The 14,925-nt window shown below is 46.3% G+C and overlaps 1 protein-coding gene across 9 annotated transcripts in view; it reads left to right on the top strand.

Moving 5' to 3' along the window:
• The window catches only part of ZC3H4 (zinc finger CCCH-type containing 4), a 56,247-nt gene that overhangs the window by 8,606 nt on the left and 32,716 nt on the right, over positions 1–14,925 (top strand). For 3 of the 9 annotated variants that reach the window (XM_057711654.1, XM_057711662.1, XM_057711653.1), the window contains exons 1-2: positions 8,148–8,223; positions 9,333–9,498. In XM_057711654.1, coding sequence (XP_057567637.1) covers positions 8,148–8,223; positions 9,333–9,498 — 242 coding nt within the window. Of the gene's footprint in view, positions 1–8,147; positions 8,224–8,842; positions 9,212–9,332; positions 9,499–9,612; positions 9,757–10,911; positions 10,976–14,925 lie in introns of those variants that run through there. The other 6 variants (XM_057711655.1, XM_057711659.1, XM_057711657.1 and 3 more) reach the window with 6 other exon arrangements.

Here is a 14,925-nt window from a genome sequence, read left to right as displayed (position 1 = left end):
TTAGTAACTTGTCAAATGATCGCTTTGTGAAAAAGAGCCCTGAAAAGAAAGCTAACTGCTTTATAAATGATTTTCTCCTGCGCTTCTAGACTCATTCAATATCTAAAAGGGTCCCCTTTCCCTAGCTTATAGAGAAATTTCAATGTAATGATATATTCTCAAACTTATGTTTTTAAACTTTTTTTTACTGAAGTGAAATTCACAGATTATAAAATTATCCATTTTGGGCTTCCTAGGTGGCGCAGTGGTTAAGAATCCACTTGCCAATGCAGGGGACACGGGTTCGATCCCTGCTCCAGGAAGATCCCACATGCCGTGGAGCAACTAAGCCCGTGTGCCAAAAAAATAAATAAATAAATAAATAAAAATAAAATTATCCGTTTTATTTTATTTTTTGGCCATGCCACAGCATGCAGGATCTTATTTCCCTAACCAGGGGTGGAACTGCGCCCTCTGCAGTGGAAGCCTGGAGTCTTAACCACTGGACCACCAGGGAAGTCCCCCAAATTAACCATTTTAAAGTGACCAGTTCAGTGGCATTCAGTACAGCCACCATTGGCAACCACCACCTCTATCAAGTTCCAAAACATTTTTATTATCCCAAACGTGGTGGTATACGTTTTGTAAATTTCCAGGAGTCTACCATGACTTTGCCATGCACGCAATTCCAAAAGAACTGGAAAAGTTCAGCATGACAGCTTAATAGAACTTAGTGTAAACAGTTCTTTCCCTTAGTTATGAACTATCATTAACTGCGTTCATTAAGTAATCATTCATTACCAATGCAATGTTGCAGAACACACTGTCATCCCCACTCCCCATCCTCTAGTGCCAGTTACAACCCCCTCATTATTGTGATGCCCCAAAAGTCCAGACAAATTTCCAAAACACCCCCAAGAGAGCAATATTTTGCCTTTGAGAACCAGTTGACAACCAAAAATATTTTCCCTCCCTAATTTTCAAAATGTCCTCTAGGGGGCGACATCATCTCCTTTAGAACTAGGTAGACCAAAGATCATCTCCTAAACTGGACTTTACTTCCGACCTTCCCAATAAATCCAGGATTGGATTAGCAAGAAAGAAGGTGGAAATAGCCAGTATTGGGATGGCAGTCAGTAGGATCCAACACACTGTAATGTCTCTTTTTGGCCAATGGTCTCCTTTTTTCCCCAGGGTTTCCAGAGGTTGGAGCCAGCTGCTGGTCCTGCTTCTACAGTGTGTGATGTGTCTTCTCTCTAAAGGACTGCCCATCCTGTGGCCCAAAGAACTCACCCTAGAGCCTCCCCAGGAACTAGAACAATCAAATATTTTGCCAGAATTATGATGTTACAAGAGTACAATGAAACAGGTGCCATGGAGGAATTGTTTGGACTTATGGGCATTGCAGAAGTTTCTGTCTCAGAAAAATACAGGGACCTGCCAGCCCCTCCCCCCTCCCACGCATTACAAAAAAGCCAGAATGTTTGGAGGCAATTTGTATCGTTTGGGAGACTTGCTCTCACTCATCACCAAAGAAAACTCTTAAGATTTCTGGGCTCCATGCAAAAGGAGGTTCTCTAGCTGGTCCAAAATGTAGTGTATGGGAAATTTCTCTATTCACCCCTCTTGAGTTCTTGCCTCTGGGTTAGTAATAAAATTGACACAAAACAGATTAACAGGAGGAAAAAAAGACACATTTTAATCCATACTCATGGAGGTCTCATAGAAATGGAACCTAAGACAAAGAAACAATAAATTGAAGAGAATTTGACAAGATAAAGAAACTTAGGTTTGAGTGTTTCATCAGTAAGGAATTTAAACAAAGTTTGGGCTTGGGTAGTAAATTAGTAAAGAAGTAACTATTTATATTGTTTACATAGCCTTCTTAGCCCTGAACTCCCTGTCTCTGGTTATAAGGATGTCTTTCTACCTCCCAATACTGGGAAGACACCTTTCACAAGGGAGATTTATTTTCTGTTTTCAGGGAGACAGAGACGAAGGTCAAAGTGTCCCTCTTGTATCAGTCATTTCTTCAGTAACTTTCATTCATAATAATCAATATGCCTTTGAGGTGTATTTGGGGACAGACTGCACTAGGGCCCTACAAGTGCAAAGGACTCTGCCATTTGGGTCTTATAATGCAGCGATCCAGGGGCTCTCAAAAAGTGGTGACTACACTACAATTTGTTTTTTTTCCTATTGATGGGTGTTTAGGTAGTTTCAAGTTAGGGGCTATTTAAAATAGTGCTGCTGTGAGCATTCTTGTTTGTACCTTTTTTTAAAAAAAGTTTTTATTGAAGTATAGTTGATTTACAATTTTGTGTTAATTTCTACTGTACGGCAAAGTGACAGTTATATATTTTATTTATTTATTTATTTATTTATTTATTTATTTATTTATTTATTTGGCTGCGTTGGGTCTTTGTTGCTGCACACGGGCTTTTCTCTACTTGCAGCAAGCAGGGGCTACTCTTCATTGTGGTGCATGGGCTTCTCATTGCGGTGGCTTCTTTTGCTGTGGAGCACAAGCTCTACGCATGCAGGTTTCAGTGGTTGTGGCAGCTCACGGGCTTAGTTGCTCTGCGGCATGTGGGAGCTTCCCCGACCAGGGATCATACCCCTGTTCCCTGCATAGGCAGGAGGATTCTTAGCCACTAGGGAAGTCACCAAGGAAGTCCCTATATTTTCTTTTCATATTCTCAGTTTTACATTCTTTTTCATTACAATTTATTTATTGCGGGACATTGAATATAGTCCCCTGTGCTATACAGTGGGACATTATTGTCCATCCATTCTACATGTAATTGTTTGCATCTACTAACCCCAACCTTGTTAGTGCCTTTTGTATGCACTTGTTGGGTTTGTCAATGAAAAAAATTAATCAGTTGATCTAGGAAAGAAGTGGACATTTTTATTTGAACCAAATGGAGGATTATAACTTGGGAACAGTCTCTCAGAAAGCTCTGAGAACTGTTCCACCCAATAGAGGTCAAAGCACAGTTATATAGGTTTTTGAGACAGAAGACTGTGCATTAAGTGGCACAGATAGTTTGCACAAGCCAGATCTGTGAGTACAAAGTGGTGGGTCATGTGGCCCCTTACAAAGTCAAGAAGGAATGTTTTCTTTTAAGGAGTCATCTTGTTGATTCGATGCCTAATGCGGATACACAATGCACAGTAGAGGGGAAAGAGGAAGCCAGAGGGCAGAGAAAAAAAATTTTATGTTTAAATCTTTCTTATCTTGCTATAAAACCTGAATTTTATTTCACAGTTTGGAGTTGCTGTATCTTGGTGTAGGTATATGTTCATCTGTAGGTGATAAGTGCCAGGCTATTTTTTAAAGTGCCTAAGGGAACTGCTGTGTTTCTCCTCTACTAGAATACTTCTGTATTCTGGTCACCAAATTTGTGGAGGTTTTCTCACACCAAGCAACTCTCCAACTGGCATGGGGTCCTACATTTCAATTCAGTCCTGACACTATCTAGCTGGAGTTAGCATGAGATCCTGCAAGTTAAGGGCTTGTTGCAGGAAGGGGGACCCCTTCCAGGGCCTGAGAGTGGGCTCTTGTCTAACACTCGGAAATGAATTGTCCTAGGAGACACACGTGCTGACAAAGCAAAAGACTTATTGGGAAGGGGCACCTGGGCAGAAAGGAGCAGGGTAAGGGAACCCAGGAGAACTGCTCCGCCATGTGGCTCAAAGTCTCAGGTTTTATGGTGATGATGTTAGTTTCCGGTTGTCTCTGGCCAATCATACTGACTCAGGGTCCTTCCTGGTGGCACGTGCATCTCTCAACCAAGATGGATACCAGTGCAGAGGATTCTGGGAGGTTGGTAGGATATATCATCTCCTCCCTCCTCTTGGCCCCTCTTGAATTCTCCTGGGCTAGTTTTACAAGACATGCTATGGGCTGGCGTGTCCTCTGTTTGGGCCCTCCCGAATTCTCCCAGTTAGTTTTTGGTGGCAGCACCCTGTTCCCTATCAGGACCTCTTGTTGTGAGACAACTCATACAAGTGGCTATCATCATGCCAAGGGGGGCGGTTTCAGTCAACAGTTTGCTAACAGGTTCAGTTCCACGAGACAGCCCACCTGCAACTGCAAATGAAGTTGGCAAGCACCTCTGATTGACCAGCTGTACATTGGAGGTTCCCACAATCCCTTCTTCCAGTTCAATTATTTTGCTACTTGACTCACAGAACTCAGGAAAGCAGTTTGCTTATAAGATTACCAGTTTATTACAAAGAATATGAAAGGATGCTAACAGAACAGGTAGATGAAGGGATACATAGGGTGAGGTCCAGAAAGATTCACAGCACAGAGCACAGAAGCTGCGGGAATTCCCTGGCCGTCTTCGTTAGGACTCTGCACTTTCATTGCCAAAGGTGAGGGTACAATCTTCAATCCCTGGTTGGGAAATTTAAGATCCCTCAAGCCATGTGGCGAGGCCAAAAAACAGACAAACAAACAAACAATAACAAAACCCTCACAACACAGAAGCTTCTATCTCCTTGGAGTTTGGAGTGTACACCTTCTTGGAATATGGATGTTTTCTTGTTCACCAACCCAGAAGTTCTCCAAACCCCATAGCTCAGGGATTTTGAGGGAGGTGTCACTATGTAGGCACGATTGATTAGATCACTGACCATCCGTGATTGTTAGTTTCCAGCCCTTCTCCTTTCTCCTAGGGGTTGGGGAGTGGGATTAAAAAGTTGCAATCTTCTAATCACCTGATTGGTTCCCCCGGCAACCAGCTTTGTGGCTTTCCAAAAGTCACCTCATTAACTCAGGTGTGGTTGAAAGGGGCTTGTATGAATAAGAAAAGGCACCTTTATCTATAGCTCTTATCACTTAGGAAATTCCTAGGAATTTAAGAGCTCAGTGCAAGGTACTGGGACAAAGACCAAATACGTATGTCTTTTTTTTTTTTTTTTTATAGTTGTGGCACATGGGCTTAGTTGCTCCACGGCATGTGGAATCTTCCCAGGGCAGGGCTCGAACCCGTGTCCCCTGCATTGGCAGGCGGATTCTTTACCACTGCGCCACCTAGGAAGTCCTAAATACGTATGTCTTTTAAACAAAATAAATTTATTTATTTATCTGCTGCATTGGGTATTTGTTGCTGAGAGTGGGCTTTCGCTAGTGGCAAGCAAGGGCTACTCTTCATTGCGGTGGGTGTAAAGGCTTCTCACTGCAATGGCTTCTCTTGTTGCAGAGCATGGGCTCTAGAGGCATGGGCTTCAGTAGTTGTGGCATGCGGGCTCAGTAGTTGTGGCACATGGACTTCGTTGCTCCATGGCATGTGGAATCTTCCCAGACCAGGGCTCAAACCCGTATCCCCTGCATTGGCAGCCAGATTTTTAACCACTGCACCACCAGGGAAGGGACTCAAACCTGCCAAAACCCAAGGTCTTCCAACTGAGATCACACACCTGGTTTCAGGACTTAATGAAGCTCAGGTTCTTGACGTCTCACGGCAGAAAGAATTCAGTGAGAGACAAAATGTTAGGTAAGAAGTTTGTTTAGATTTATTGAGAGAGAAACATACTCTACAGACAGATTGTGGGCCATCTCAGGTGAGAGGGTATGGGGGTTAGTTTTTGTAAGAGTGGGTAATTTCATAGGCTAATGAGTCCGCAGAGCATTCCAGAATTGGGCCATGGCCCACTTTTTGATCCTCGTGGTCAGCCTTGGAACTGTCATGGCGCCTGGAAGTTGGCTTGTCCGTCATCTTGGATCCATTTGGTTCTAATCAGTTTATGTCATGTCCTCGGGCTATGTCATTCTTTCAAAGATTGTGCCCTGCCCTCTTCCCCCCGTTTCAATACAAATATGTACAAACAGTGGGAAAAAGAATGCTGGAATTAAGTTGGAAAGTTTGATACAAAACTGGTTATGGTTAACGTCATTCTGGGTTGTCTTTTCTGCCAGACAAAAATCATTTTGAAACGTGAGAATCTTCCATAACTTTACTGAGTCTGGACCCTAATCAACAACTTAATATTAAGTCCAAGTGTCATCTAGAATGTCAGAAGGGCTTGGTGGACAATGTTGTAGTATGACACTGAAAAACAAGGCGAAATCTTGCTTCCTGGAATTCACTGATCTTTTCATTTTCCTCATTACCTAAAAGCAGATGGCCCTCTAGAATTCTGGGCTGTTGAAGCTTCAGAAATGGTGCCATATATATGGAATCTAGAAAAATGGTACTGATGAACCTAGTGGCAGGGCAGGAATAAAGACGCAGACGTAGAGAATGGACTTCAGGACACAAGGTGGGGAGGGGAGTCTGGGTCGTAGTGAGAGAGTAGCATTGACATATACACACTACCAAATGTAAAATAGCTAGCTAGTGGGAAGCCGCTAGCATAGCACAGGGAGATCAGCTCCACGCTTTGTGATGACCTGCAGGGGTGGGATAGGGAGGGTGGGAGGGGAGGCTCAAGAGGGAGGGGATATGGGGATATATGTATTCATATAGCTGATTCACTTTGTTGTACAGCAGAAACTAACATAACATTGTAAAGCAATTATACTCCAATAAAGATGTATTAAAAACAAAAAAGAAAAGAAATGGGGGAACCTCCTAGGTGGCGCAGTGGTTAAGAATCTGCCTGCCAATGCAGGGCACATGGGTTCGGTCCCTGCTCCAGGAAGTTCCCACACGCCACAGAGCAACTAAGCCCGTGCGCCACAACTGTCAAGCCTGTGTGCTACAACTACGCCACGGCAATGAGAATCCCGAACACCACAATGAAGAGTAGCCTCTGCTCGCCACAACTAGAGAAAGCCCGTGTGCAGCAGCAAAGACCCAACGCAGCCAATAAATAAATATATTTATTTAAAGAAAAAAAGAAAGAAATGGTGTCAACTGGAGACCACACCTTGAAAGGACAGGGTGCCACCTTCCTAGACATGGTCTATGGTCTTACCTAGTATTATTTTGTCTATAACTAGAATACATGGGATTCAGAAATCAAGGCATAGAAGGGGAATGGCACTTTTCACAATTACGCATAATGACCCACTTCTGCGTTTTTCTTTTCTATTCTCACAATCCTGCTCTACTAGCTCTCCGTGTGTTAAAAAAAAAAACACCTTTTTTGGACAATTTAGCTATGAGCATGTGCCAACATTTTATTGCAATCATGCAAAAGCAAGGAAAAAAGGTCTCATAGGCTAAGTGAAACAGTTTCTCTTGGTAGGGTCATTTTATAGAAGAGAATCATTAAATAACCCTATTAGACTACAGATTAGATCCAAGAAGAAAAGATGATCTGCTTATAGATCAGCAGATTCTTGGCCAGCACTCAGCTGACTGTTAACTGGGTGGGCCACTGATTTTCCAGAAGTTTCATTCCCCCAAAATTCAATAGAAAAGGGCTTAATCATTTCATTTTATCAGGAATGCTAATTTCTTCCCTGAAGGAGGTTGTAAATTACCTTCACGAAGAGCTTCTGTCCAAGACCAGGTTTGAGATTATTCTAAAATTTTATTGCAAGATTAATATAACAGGTGATCTGGAGCCTCTTCCTCCAGATTTCTCTCTTATGCCACAAGGGTTTTCTCTGTTCCTGGAACCTAAGTGGTCCTTGCTTTGTCAGGGCCTGAAATAAGCTATTTCCTCTGCCTGGAATTCTCTCTTCTTCATGTCTTAGCTTAAACAACCCTGTCCCCCAGTATAACAGGAGCCCCCTGCTTACTCTTTGACTTCCAGTTTCTTACCCCTGGGGCGTTATTGGTTTTTAAGCTCCGTAAAGAAACCATGTTCCATTCGCTCATCACAGGACTTGGCACTGTACAAGGAGCTCACAAAAGCATCGAACGAAGATCCTGTTTTGCAGATGGGACTGAACAGAATTTTTGCAGGGGGCAATGGAATGCTAGCTCTGATTAAAAATCTTGCTATGCTCCTTAAGGCTAATCCTGTGACCTTGTTGAGCCAATTACCTAGACACCGAGGTTCAGTCTGCACCCATTAAATGGGCATAATAGCAGCTCCCCTTAGTAGAGTTGTGAGGGTCAAAAGATTTTGCGTTTTCCTACTGGAACGGGGTCAGCGCTCCCACATCCAGCATTTGAGATCTTCCACCTACTAGTATCCTAAAGCACTACCAAGACCCGCCCTCCCGCACCGCCCAAAGATAACATCATCAGCCGAGGTCTCTAATGACGTCATCTCCGGGCCTGTTCGGCTTCATCCTCCGGAAACCTACAACTCCAGGCACCCGATCTCCAGCTTTCGGTTATTTTTTTTCTCCATAACCCGAATTCCTTCTTTCCCATCCTCCCACCTAAAACTTTCGACTCTTCCCGCCTTCCCTCAACCTAGCAATTTTCGATTCTTCCGGCTTGCTCTTGGGTGAATTCCTCAAAGTCTTTTACTTTCTTAATTAATCGCTTCACTAGCCCCACACTTCAGCTCTTTCCGTCTAAATCCTATTACCGCCGCCTGGCGTCATTCGGCTGTTTCCGCCTCCTGTCACCCACCCTCGGCACCGCCTTCGGTTCTTTCCGGATCACCTCAGTTCCTTAATTTTTCCTAGTCCCGATTCGCTTCGGCTACTTCCGGCTCCCCGGGGCTTCCCATTCTTTCTCTAGTCCCACCCCCATCAACAACTTCGGCTCTTTCCGCCCCTCCCGATCTTCAGCTCAGCTCCTTCCGCCCTTTTCCGCCTTGCCTCGGCCTCACTCTCTTCCTTCGGCTCTTTCCGCCACCCAGCGGGAGCGCAGTCTCTGCCTCTCTGCTCCACGTGACGCCGCCTCCGCCTCCCAGTTCCCCCTCCCACCTCGCCCTTCCTCCCGCCTCAGCCTCTTGGCTCGTCCGGGCCGGTCCGCCATTTTGTGTGAATTTCTGACTGCGGCGGGGGCCGGGCAGCCGGGGCACCTAGGGCGGGCAGACAGATAGTCGGCCCGTCTCCGCGGCCTGTTTCCTCTCCCTAAAATCCTTTTTTTTTCCTCTTTAAAACCGCCCTCGCTCGCTCTCCTCCCTTTCCCCCTCGCTTGCTCCATCGCGCGCGGCCCGCGCTAATTACACCGAACCACCCACCAGTGTCCGTGTCCCCCGGGTCTCCCACCCCCGGGCCCGCGGGGGTGTGTGTGCCGGGGGCCTCTCGCCCCGATGAGGGCCCCGCGCCCGTGAGCGAGTGACCCTGGGGGCGGGCTGCGGAGAGAGGCGGCGAGCGGCCCGCGGAGGCCTAGGCCGCGCGGCCTACGCGGAGGTCGGCGCAGAGGTGATTCCGAAACAAAAAATATATACCCATTCCTATCAGGAGCCCTCAGAGCTGAAGTGTGCCCCTCCCGCCACGCCCAAGCAGTCCTTTTTCGTGCATTAACATCCCCTCCCCCCCAAAGGAACGATGGAGGCCGCGCCCGGGACCCCCCCGCCGCCGCCATCAGAGTCGCCGCCGCCGCCATCGCCGCCACCGCCATCAACGCCTTCGCCTCCTCCGTGTTCCCCCGACGCCTGCCAGGCCACCCCGCACCTCCTCCACCACCGCCTCCCGCTCCCTGACGACAGGTCAGGCCCCCGGCCCGGCCGGGGCGGCGTCCCCGGGGGGAGGTAGAGGAGGAGGAGGAAGGGGGGCGGCCGCCATGTTGGGCCGGGCCGCGGAGGAGGAGGAGGAGGAGGAAGGGCGGGGTCGGTGGGTGTCTCTCGCTCGCTCGCTCTTTCTCGCTTGCTTTCTCTCCTGGCCTCATGCGTTTCCCCCCCTCGCGGCGCTCGCCCGCTCTCCCTCGCTCTCGCTCTGTCTTTTTTGGGCGCCATGCTGAGGGGAAGGTGAGGAGGCGCCCCTCGGACCCCCCGCGCCCGCCCGCCCGCCCTGGGGAGGGGGCGCCGGGGGAGGGGGCTTCGGAAGCCCACGGGGGTCCTGGCTGCCCCTGCGCCCGGAGCTGGCAGCCACGGGCCCGCCTGCCCGTCGCCTGGCTTCGGGGAACGGAAGGGGGGAGGGGCTCCCGGACCCTTTTGGGGGGATCTCGAGCAACAGCCCCGCTCTTAGGGGTTTGGAGTTGGGGGGGCTCCCAGCCCCCGGCAGTATCCTTTCTCTTGAGGGAGGTGTGCCCTGCCCTACGTGGAGAGGTACCCTAGTTTTCGTAGGAGGCAGAAAGTGGGGGTTCATTTTTCTCCATCCTAACGGGGGGGGGTCCTTTCGGTGGGGCTCTCGCACTTTTTTTTGGCGGGAGGTGTTTCCTAGCTGTTCCCTAGGGGGAAATTGGGGGGGCGGGATCTCTAGCCTTGTTGGAAGCCCCTGCCTGTTTTGGGGGAGAAGACCCTTCCCCGTGTTTTTCCTTATAGGGAGGGGTTCTCCTGATTTTTGTAGGTAGGTGATGGGTTTATTGGCGGGGATGGGTGGGAAGCTGGTGAGGTTTGGTTTCCCTGTCTTGGAGAGGAGAGGAAGTTGATCCCCTCTTTCTCGTGGGGTTCCCTCCCCTTTCTGGCTAAGATGGGGCGCCATCCCTTCCGGGAGGAAAAAAATGAGGCTTCCTTGTGCTTTGGCAAGGGGAAAGGGAGCACCCCCCCCTCCCGTTTATTAAGTGCGAAATGGGCTCGCCCCATGCCCTTCTCTGGAGGGTGATAAAGGGGCCAGCCCGGCGCCTTTCAGCGCGAGGTGGGGGCCCCATTTCCCCTGTGCCAGCAGAAGGTTGGGGTGCAGGGTTCGCCCACTCTTTCCTGGTGGAGTAGGGGAAGAGGTGGCTAGAGAGGAGATTTGGAAATGGTAGAAGGGTTTTCAGCCGGCAGGAAAGTGAGTCTTGGAGGGAGTGGGGGTGGGGAGGGGAAGAGAAGGCGCTGGACAGATGGCTGCCCCGTCGCAGCCCCGGGCTAGGGAGTCGCAGAGGACCCTCCCTTAGACAGGAGTCTTAGCTAGGGGTTCCCTGCCAGGCACCACGGCTCCTTCTCCCCACTCCCACCTCCCCTTTTCCCTTTCTCCTTCACAGACCATACTTTGCCTTTTAAAAGAAATGCCACCCACATTCAGAGACACAAGTGCAGCAGTTTGGTGAGCTTTTACAATTTTTTTTTTTGTTTTGTTCTGTTTTGTTCTAATTAAATGTATCGTCCTGGGAATCGCAGCCCTTCGCAGCCTGACTCCAGTTCAAGGAAATAAACAGATTAGCAAAGGTCTGTTCGCTAAGCCCATGTTGGGCTTCCGGGCCCCCTCTTGGGGGCAGGTGCATTACTCAGAGGTGCTTACACGCTTTATTCGACCTCTAAGGAGTTCTCTTATGTCAGAAGTGTATGTCTTACAATGGGTTGGGATGGTAAGTAGCCTCTTTTATTGAGTAATTCAATTATCTCCCTCTTTTTGTCCCTTTCCTGCCTGCCTTCCTCCTCGCCTTTAGACCAAAGTGATGCTTGAGAGAGTGAGTTTATTTGTTCAAATCAGGATTCTAACCCTGCTGAGCCCTTTTAGAGTTGCACATCCTTTTTGATGTTTAATTTTTTTAATTTGATGTACACAGTTTTCTCAAAAAAAAAAAAAAAAGCGTATTACTGTAACGTGACAAAAACCTATGTAAAAGGCCCATATGTTTTCAAGCCCTTGGTATTCCTCTTGCCATTTCAGTCCATTGTTTTGTCTCCAGCCTTCATCTTTGAAGAAAGTGGATACTTCGAGTCCATTTGTAGGAGACAAAGTTACTGAATTTGGTTTATGATACTTTCATTCAAGTTAATATTCTCCCTCCCCTCTGCCCCCACCCCCCAGAAAAGATTATGGTTCAAGTAGATCCAGTTTTCTCATTTAACTCCAATGTCTCTTATGGTGATGGACGTTTAAATTAAGCAAGTCATTTGTAAAGTACTGTTTAAGCACAAATCTGTAAAGTGTGTCAAGCCTCAGTCTCCTATCCCCGTCTCCACTGTTCCTTTGTTCGAAAGCACATGCCTGACCGTGAAAAGTCGATGCAAACGTGTTACACGCCCAGCCATGGTGGAGAGAACACTTCCTCCAGCCCCCAGTCCCCACTCTCCTACATGTACAAGGGAAAAACAGCAACAGAAATGACTTGCAGAACCAAACGCTACTTCTGATGTGTTTTACAAGCATAAGTTCTTCCGTTAAAAGACAAAACACGTTGAAGTTCCATTTTCCCTCTTGCCCACTTTTGGTCCCTAACATACTTTGTTAGAGAAAACTTTAACACACAGTCGTCTTCCCCTCCCAAAGATCCTGTCTCCTTTTTTCCATTCTTAGGAGAAAAAAAGTTCACTGACATTTAGACGAAGGAACATGTAAACTGCAATTCAGTGGGCCACTTGTTTTGTTCTTCCTCTCAGTATGTTCACAACTTAACTGCCGTGATGATTTTAGGTACGTAAAATCATTTGTGGGAGGAAGAAGTGTCCACACAGTCCAGTATTCCTGCAAAAAAAATGTCTGAAGCACAAACTGAACACACCATCCGGGGTGCAGGGTCAGCCGAAAACGAATTGCATCTATTTGAAGTTTCCCATCCTTTGTGAAATTCCTTCTCCAGGAACCGAGTGCAGAAACTGGATGCTAACAGATGAACCTTCCAAGTGTCAAGGGCTGCTAAGTGTAGAAGGATGCTTTTTTAACTACTCTTAAAATGAAATGTTAAGGAAATTGGATTTCTTTTATAAGTGAAAATTTTAGTAGTCATTAATGTTAAAATGTTTCCTCAAACACTTAAAAACGCTCAGGCATATCAACACTGGGGTTTGTTGATTTTTCCTTCTCAAAGGACTCTTATCTATCAAATCTAAGAAGCCCCAGTAATTATGTCAGACTGTATTTCAGTAATCTCTGTTTTTGAAATGTCACAGTACTACCTTTCCCCGCCAAACTGATGTACCAGTATTAATTAAATTTCAAATTAATGGATGTTGCAAAAAAAAAAAAAAGGGTGTCACTCAGAATCCCTGATTTAACAGCAGCTCTTATACACTTGTAATCTTTAAAATTTTTGTATTCTCTGGGGAGAGCTTTAATCTGAAAGCAAAAATCTCCCAGTAGCAACAAAATCACTTGTGACCATGAAAACAATTATTCTGATCATAAACCCCCCCTTTTTTTAAATTCTCAGATTTGCTCTTCAAAAGAAAAAAATATGATTCCCCAAAAGGGCTTTCTAATTCACCTTCTGTACTATCTCCCAGATAGGGTTTCGATTTGCTCTGAAGGTTTAAATTTTTGATTCTTGACAAGCCAGAAGTTTCTTAAAGTAGAGCTAGCTATTTTAGAAAACCACTACTATGGTTTTTCCTCAGCCAGCAAGGCTGATCCCAAGGGAAAATTGTTTTGCACCTGTGGAAATGAAGGCTTTCCCAGCTGTTGACTGGCAAGTTGGAGATGAATGGTTGATTATGAGTTTGTGCTTTTCCATCCAGTTGAATGTAGACAGTTTCATACTGGGCTGGTTCAGTAATTTGTTGTTGAATAATGCCTCCACCTCCACTCCTTTCTCTTAGATCTTTTCCCTTCCCTGATGTGAGAAAAATGGATGTCTCAGGGTTGCCTTCCTTGTTCACTTCTGTTGCGTCTTTGTGGTTGTCAGGGCCCGAGAACCATCTTGTCCTATAGGCCAGATCCAGTTACAGTAAATAACCTGTATGGTGAGGATCACTAATGAAACTATTTCCAAGCCTCTGTGGGTAGCTTCAGGTCAAACCATATTCCAGAGAACCTAATTTTGGTCCCTGTGGACTATGTTTTCTAGTACCAGAGCGACTGGTTCTGACCCAGCTTAGGAGGTTTGGAGAAGATAATTCAGAGCAGATAGTAAATGAACTGGCTGAGTTGCTAAATGAGCAGGATGCTCGCCTGTATCTTGGTAACATGACTACTGACACAATAGGAGAAGAAAAGGATGGTTTCTGAGATTTCTGGTGGTTGGTGTATAATAAGCCTCCTTGGTGGAGGGCATCCTACTAAATGGTTTGAGGTCTTTTTCTGAGTTAAAACCCAATGGAAAGAGTGGAAAAACTGCCTGTCTGGGTGACCTATAAAGTTCATTTGGATAAGTTAAGGTAACACTGAGATTGTTTTGGGGGGGGCCAGATACCATGGATTTGGCTTTCCAGATTTATTGGCCGAGTCTTTGCTGCAGACCTCTTACTTTTGGTAGTTCACGAAGATGCAGTCTTGAAGATGTGCAAAACTTTTTGCCTTGATTTAATAACAATATAAGGTTACAAGGGCAGTTTTTAAATACATTTCTGACTAAGTCGATGACCAAGATGAGGACATGGCCTCTTGGTTGGTGTAGGTGTAGTTGTATCCTGCTATTGGAATAATTTGTTTAGTAGTACATAGGTTATTTGCTCAGAGCTTAGTTTTCTTTTGGCCAAATTGCTCTGAATAGAGGATCTTTCTCTTTTTTTTGTTGTTGTTGTTTTTCTGTTGTTGGTTATTTCTCATCTGTGTGAACTGGTGACTCAGCTCGCTATTTGTAAGAAAAGTGGTGACATCTTTTGAACACTGGAGGTGGCAACAGGATATGAAGGAACAGCGTGGGTTTTGGAAGCAGATAAGATTGTGTTCAGTGTGCAGTGGGCACCAAGGATAATGCCCTCCTCTTGGGCATTGCGGTCAAATGGGCATATGCAGGACACCCACACAGTGCCTGGCATTCAGAGAAGCTTGGTTCCTTTATCTTCCTGCTATCCCTACCAGAGGAAAACTCTAAACAGAATTTATAGTCCAGTGTATAAACAGAAATAAGAATAACCCCTTTGGTTTTGAAGGAAGTCAGTCTGTCTTTCATCTCTTAGGTGTCTGGTCAGCAGTTTAATTGCAAGAAGCCGTTAGGGTTGCAGCTCAGTGGGAGCCATCGTAAGGCATTTCTTGCTTATTGTCCTTATTAGAAGATGCTAGAACAGTCATGCTGTCTGCAGCTCATGCTGGCTACCTTCCCCTGTTCATCTTTTGCAGTTAAGGTCTGAGTCAGGGCTACAGCCTTGGTAGGCCTCCAGAGAGCAGGGAAA

The sequence above is a fragment of the Hippopotamus amphibius genome, chromosome 16, assembly GCF_030028045.1.
Source record: "Hippopotamus amphibius kiboko isolate mHipAmp2 chromosome 16, mHipAmp2.hap2, whole genome shotgun sequence".
NCBI classification, from domain to species: domain Eukaryota; kingdom Metazoa; phylum Chordata; class Mammalia; order Artiodactyla; family Hippopotamidae; genus Hippopotamus; species Hippopotamus amphibius.
The sequence above is the reverse complement of the archived record's forward strand: the minus strand, read 5'-3'. Positions and strand labels throughout refer to the sequence as shown.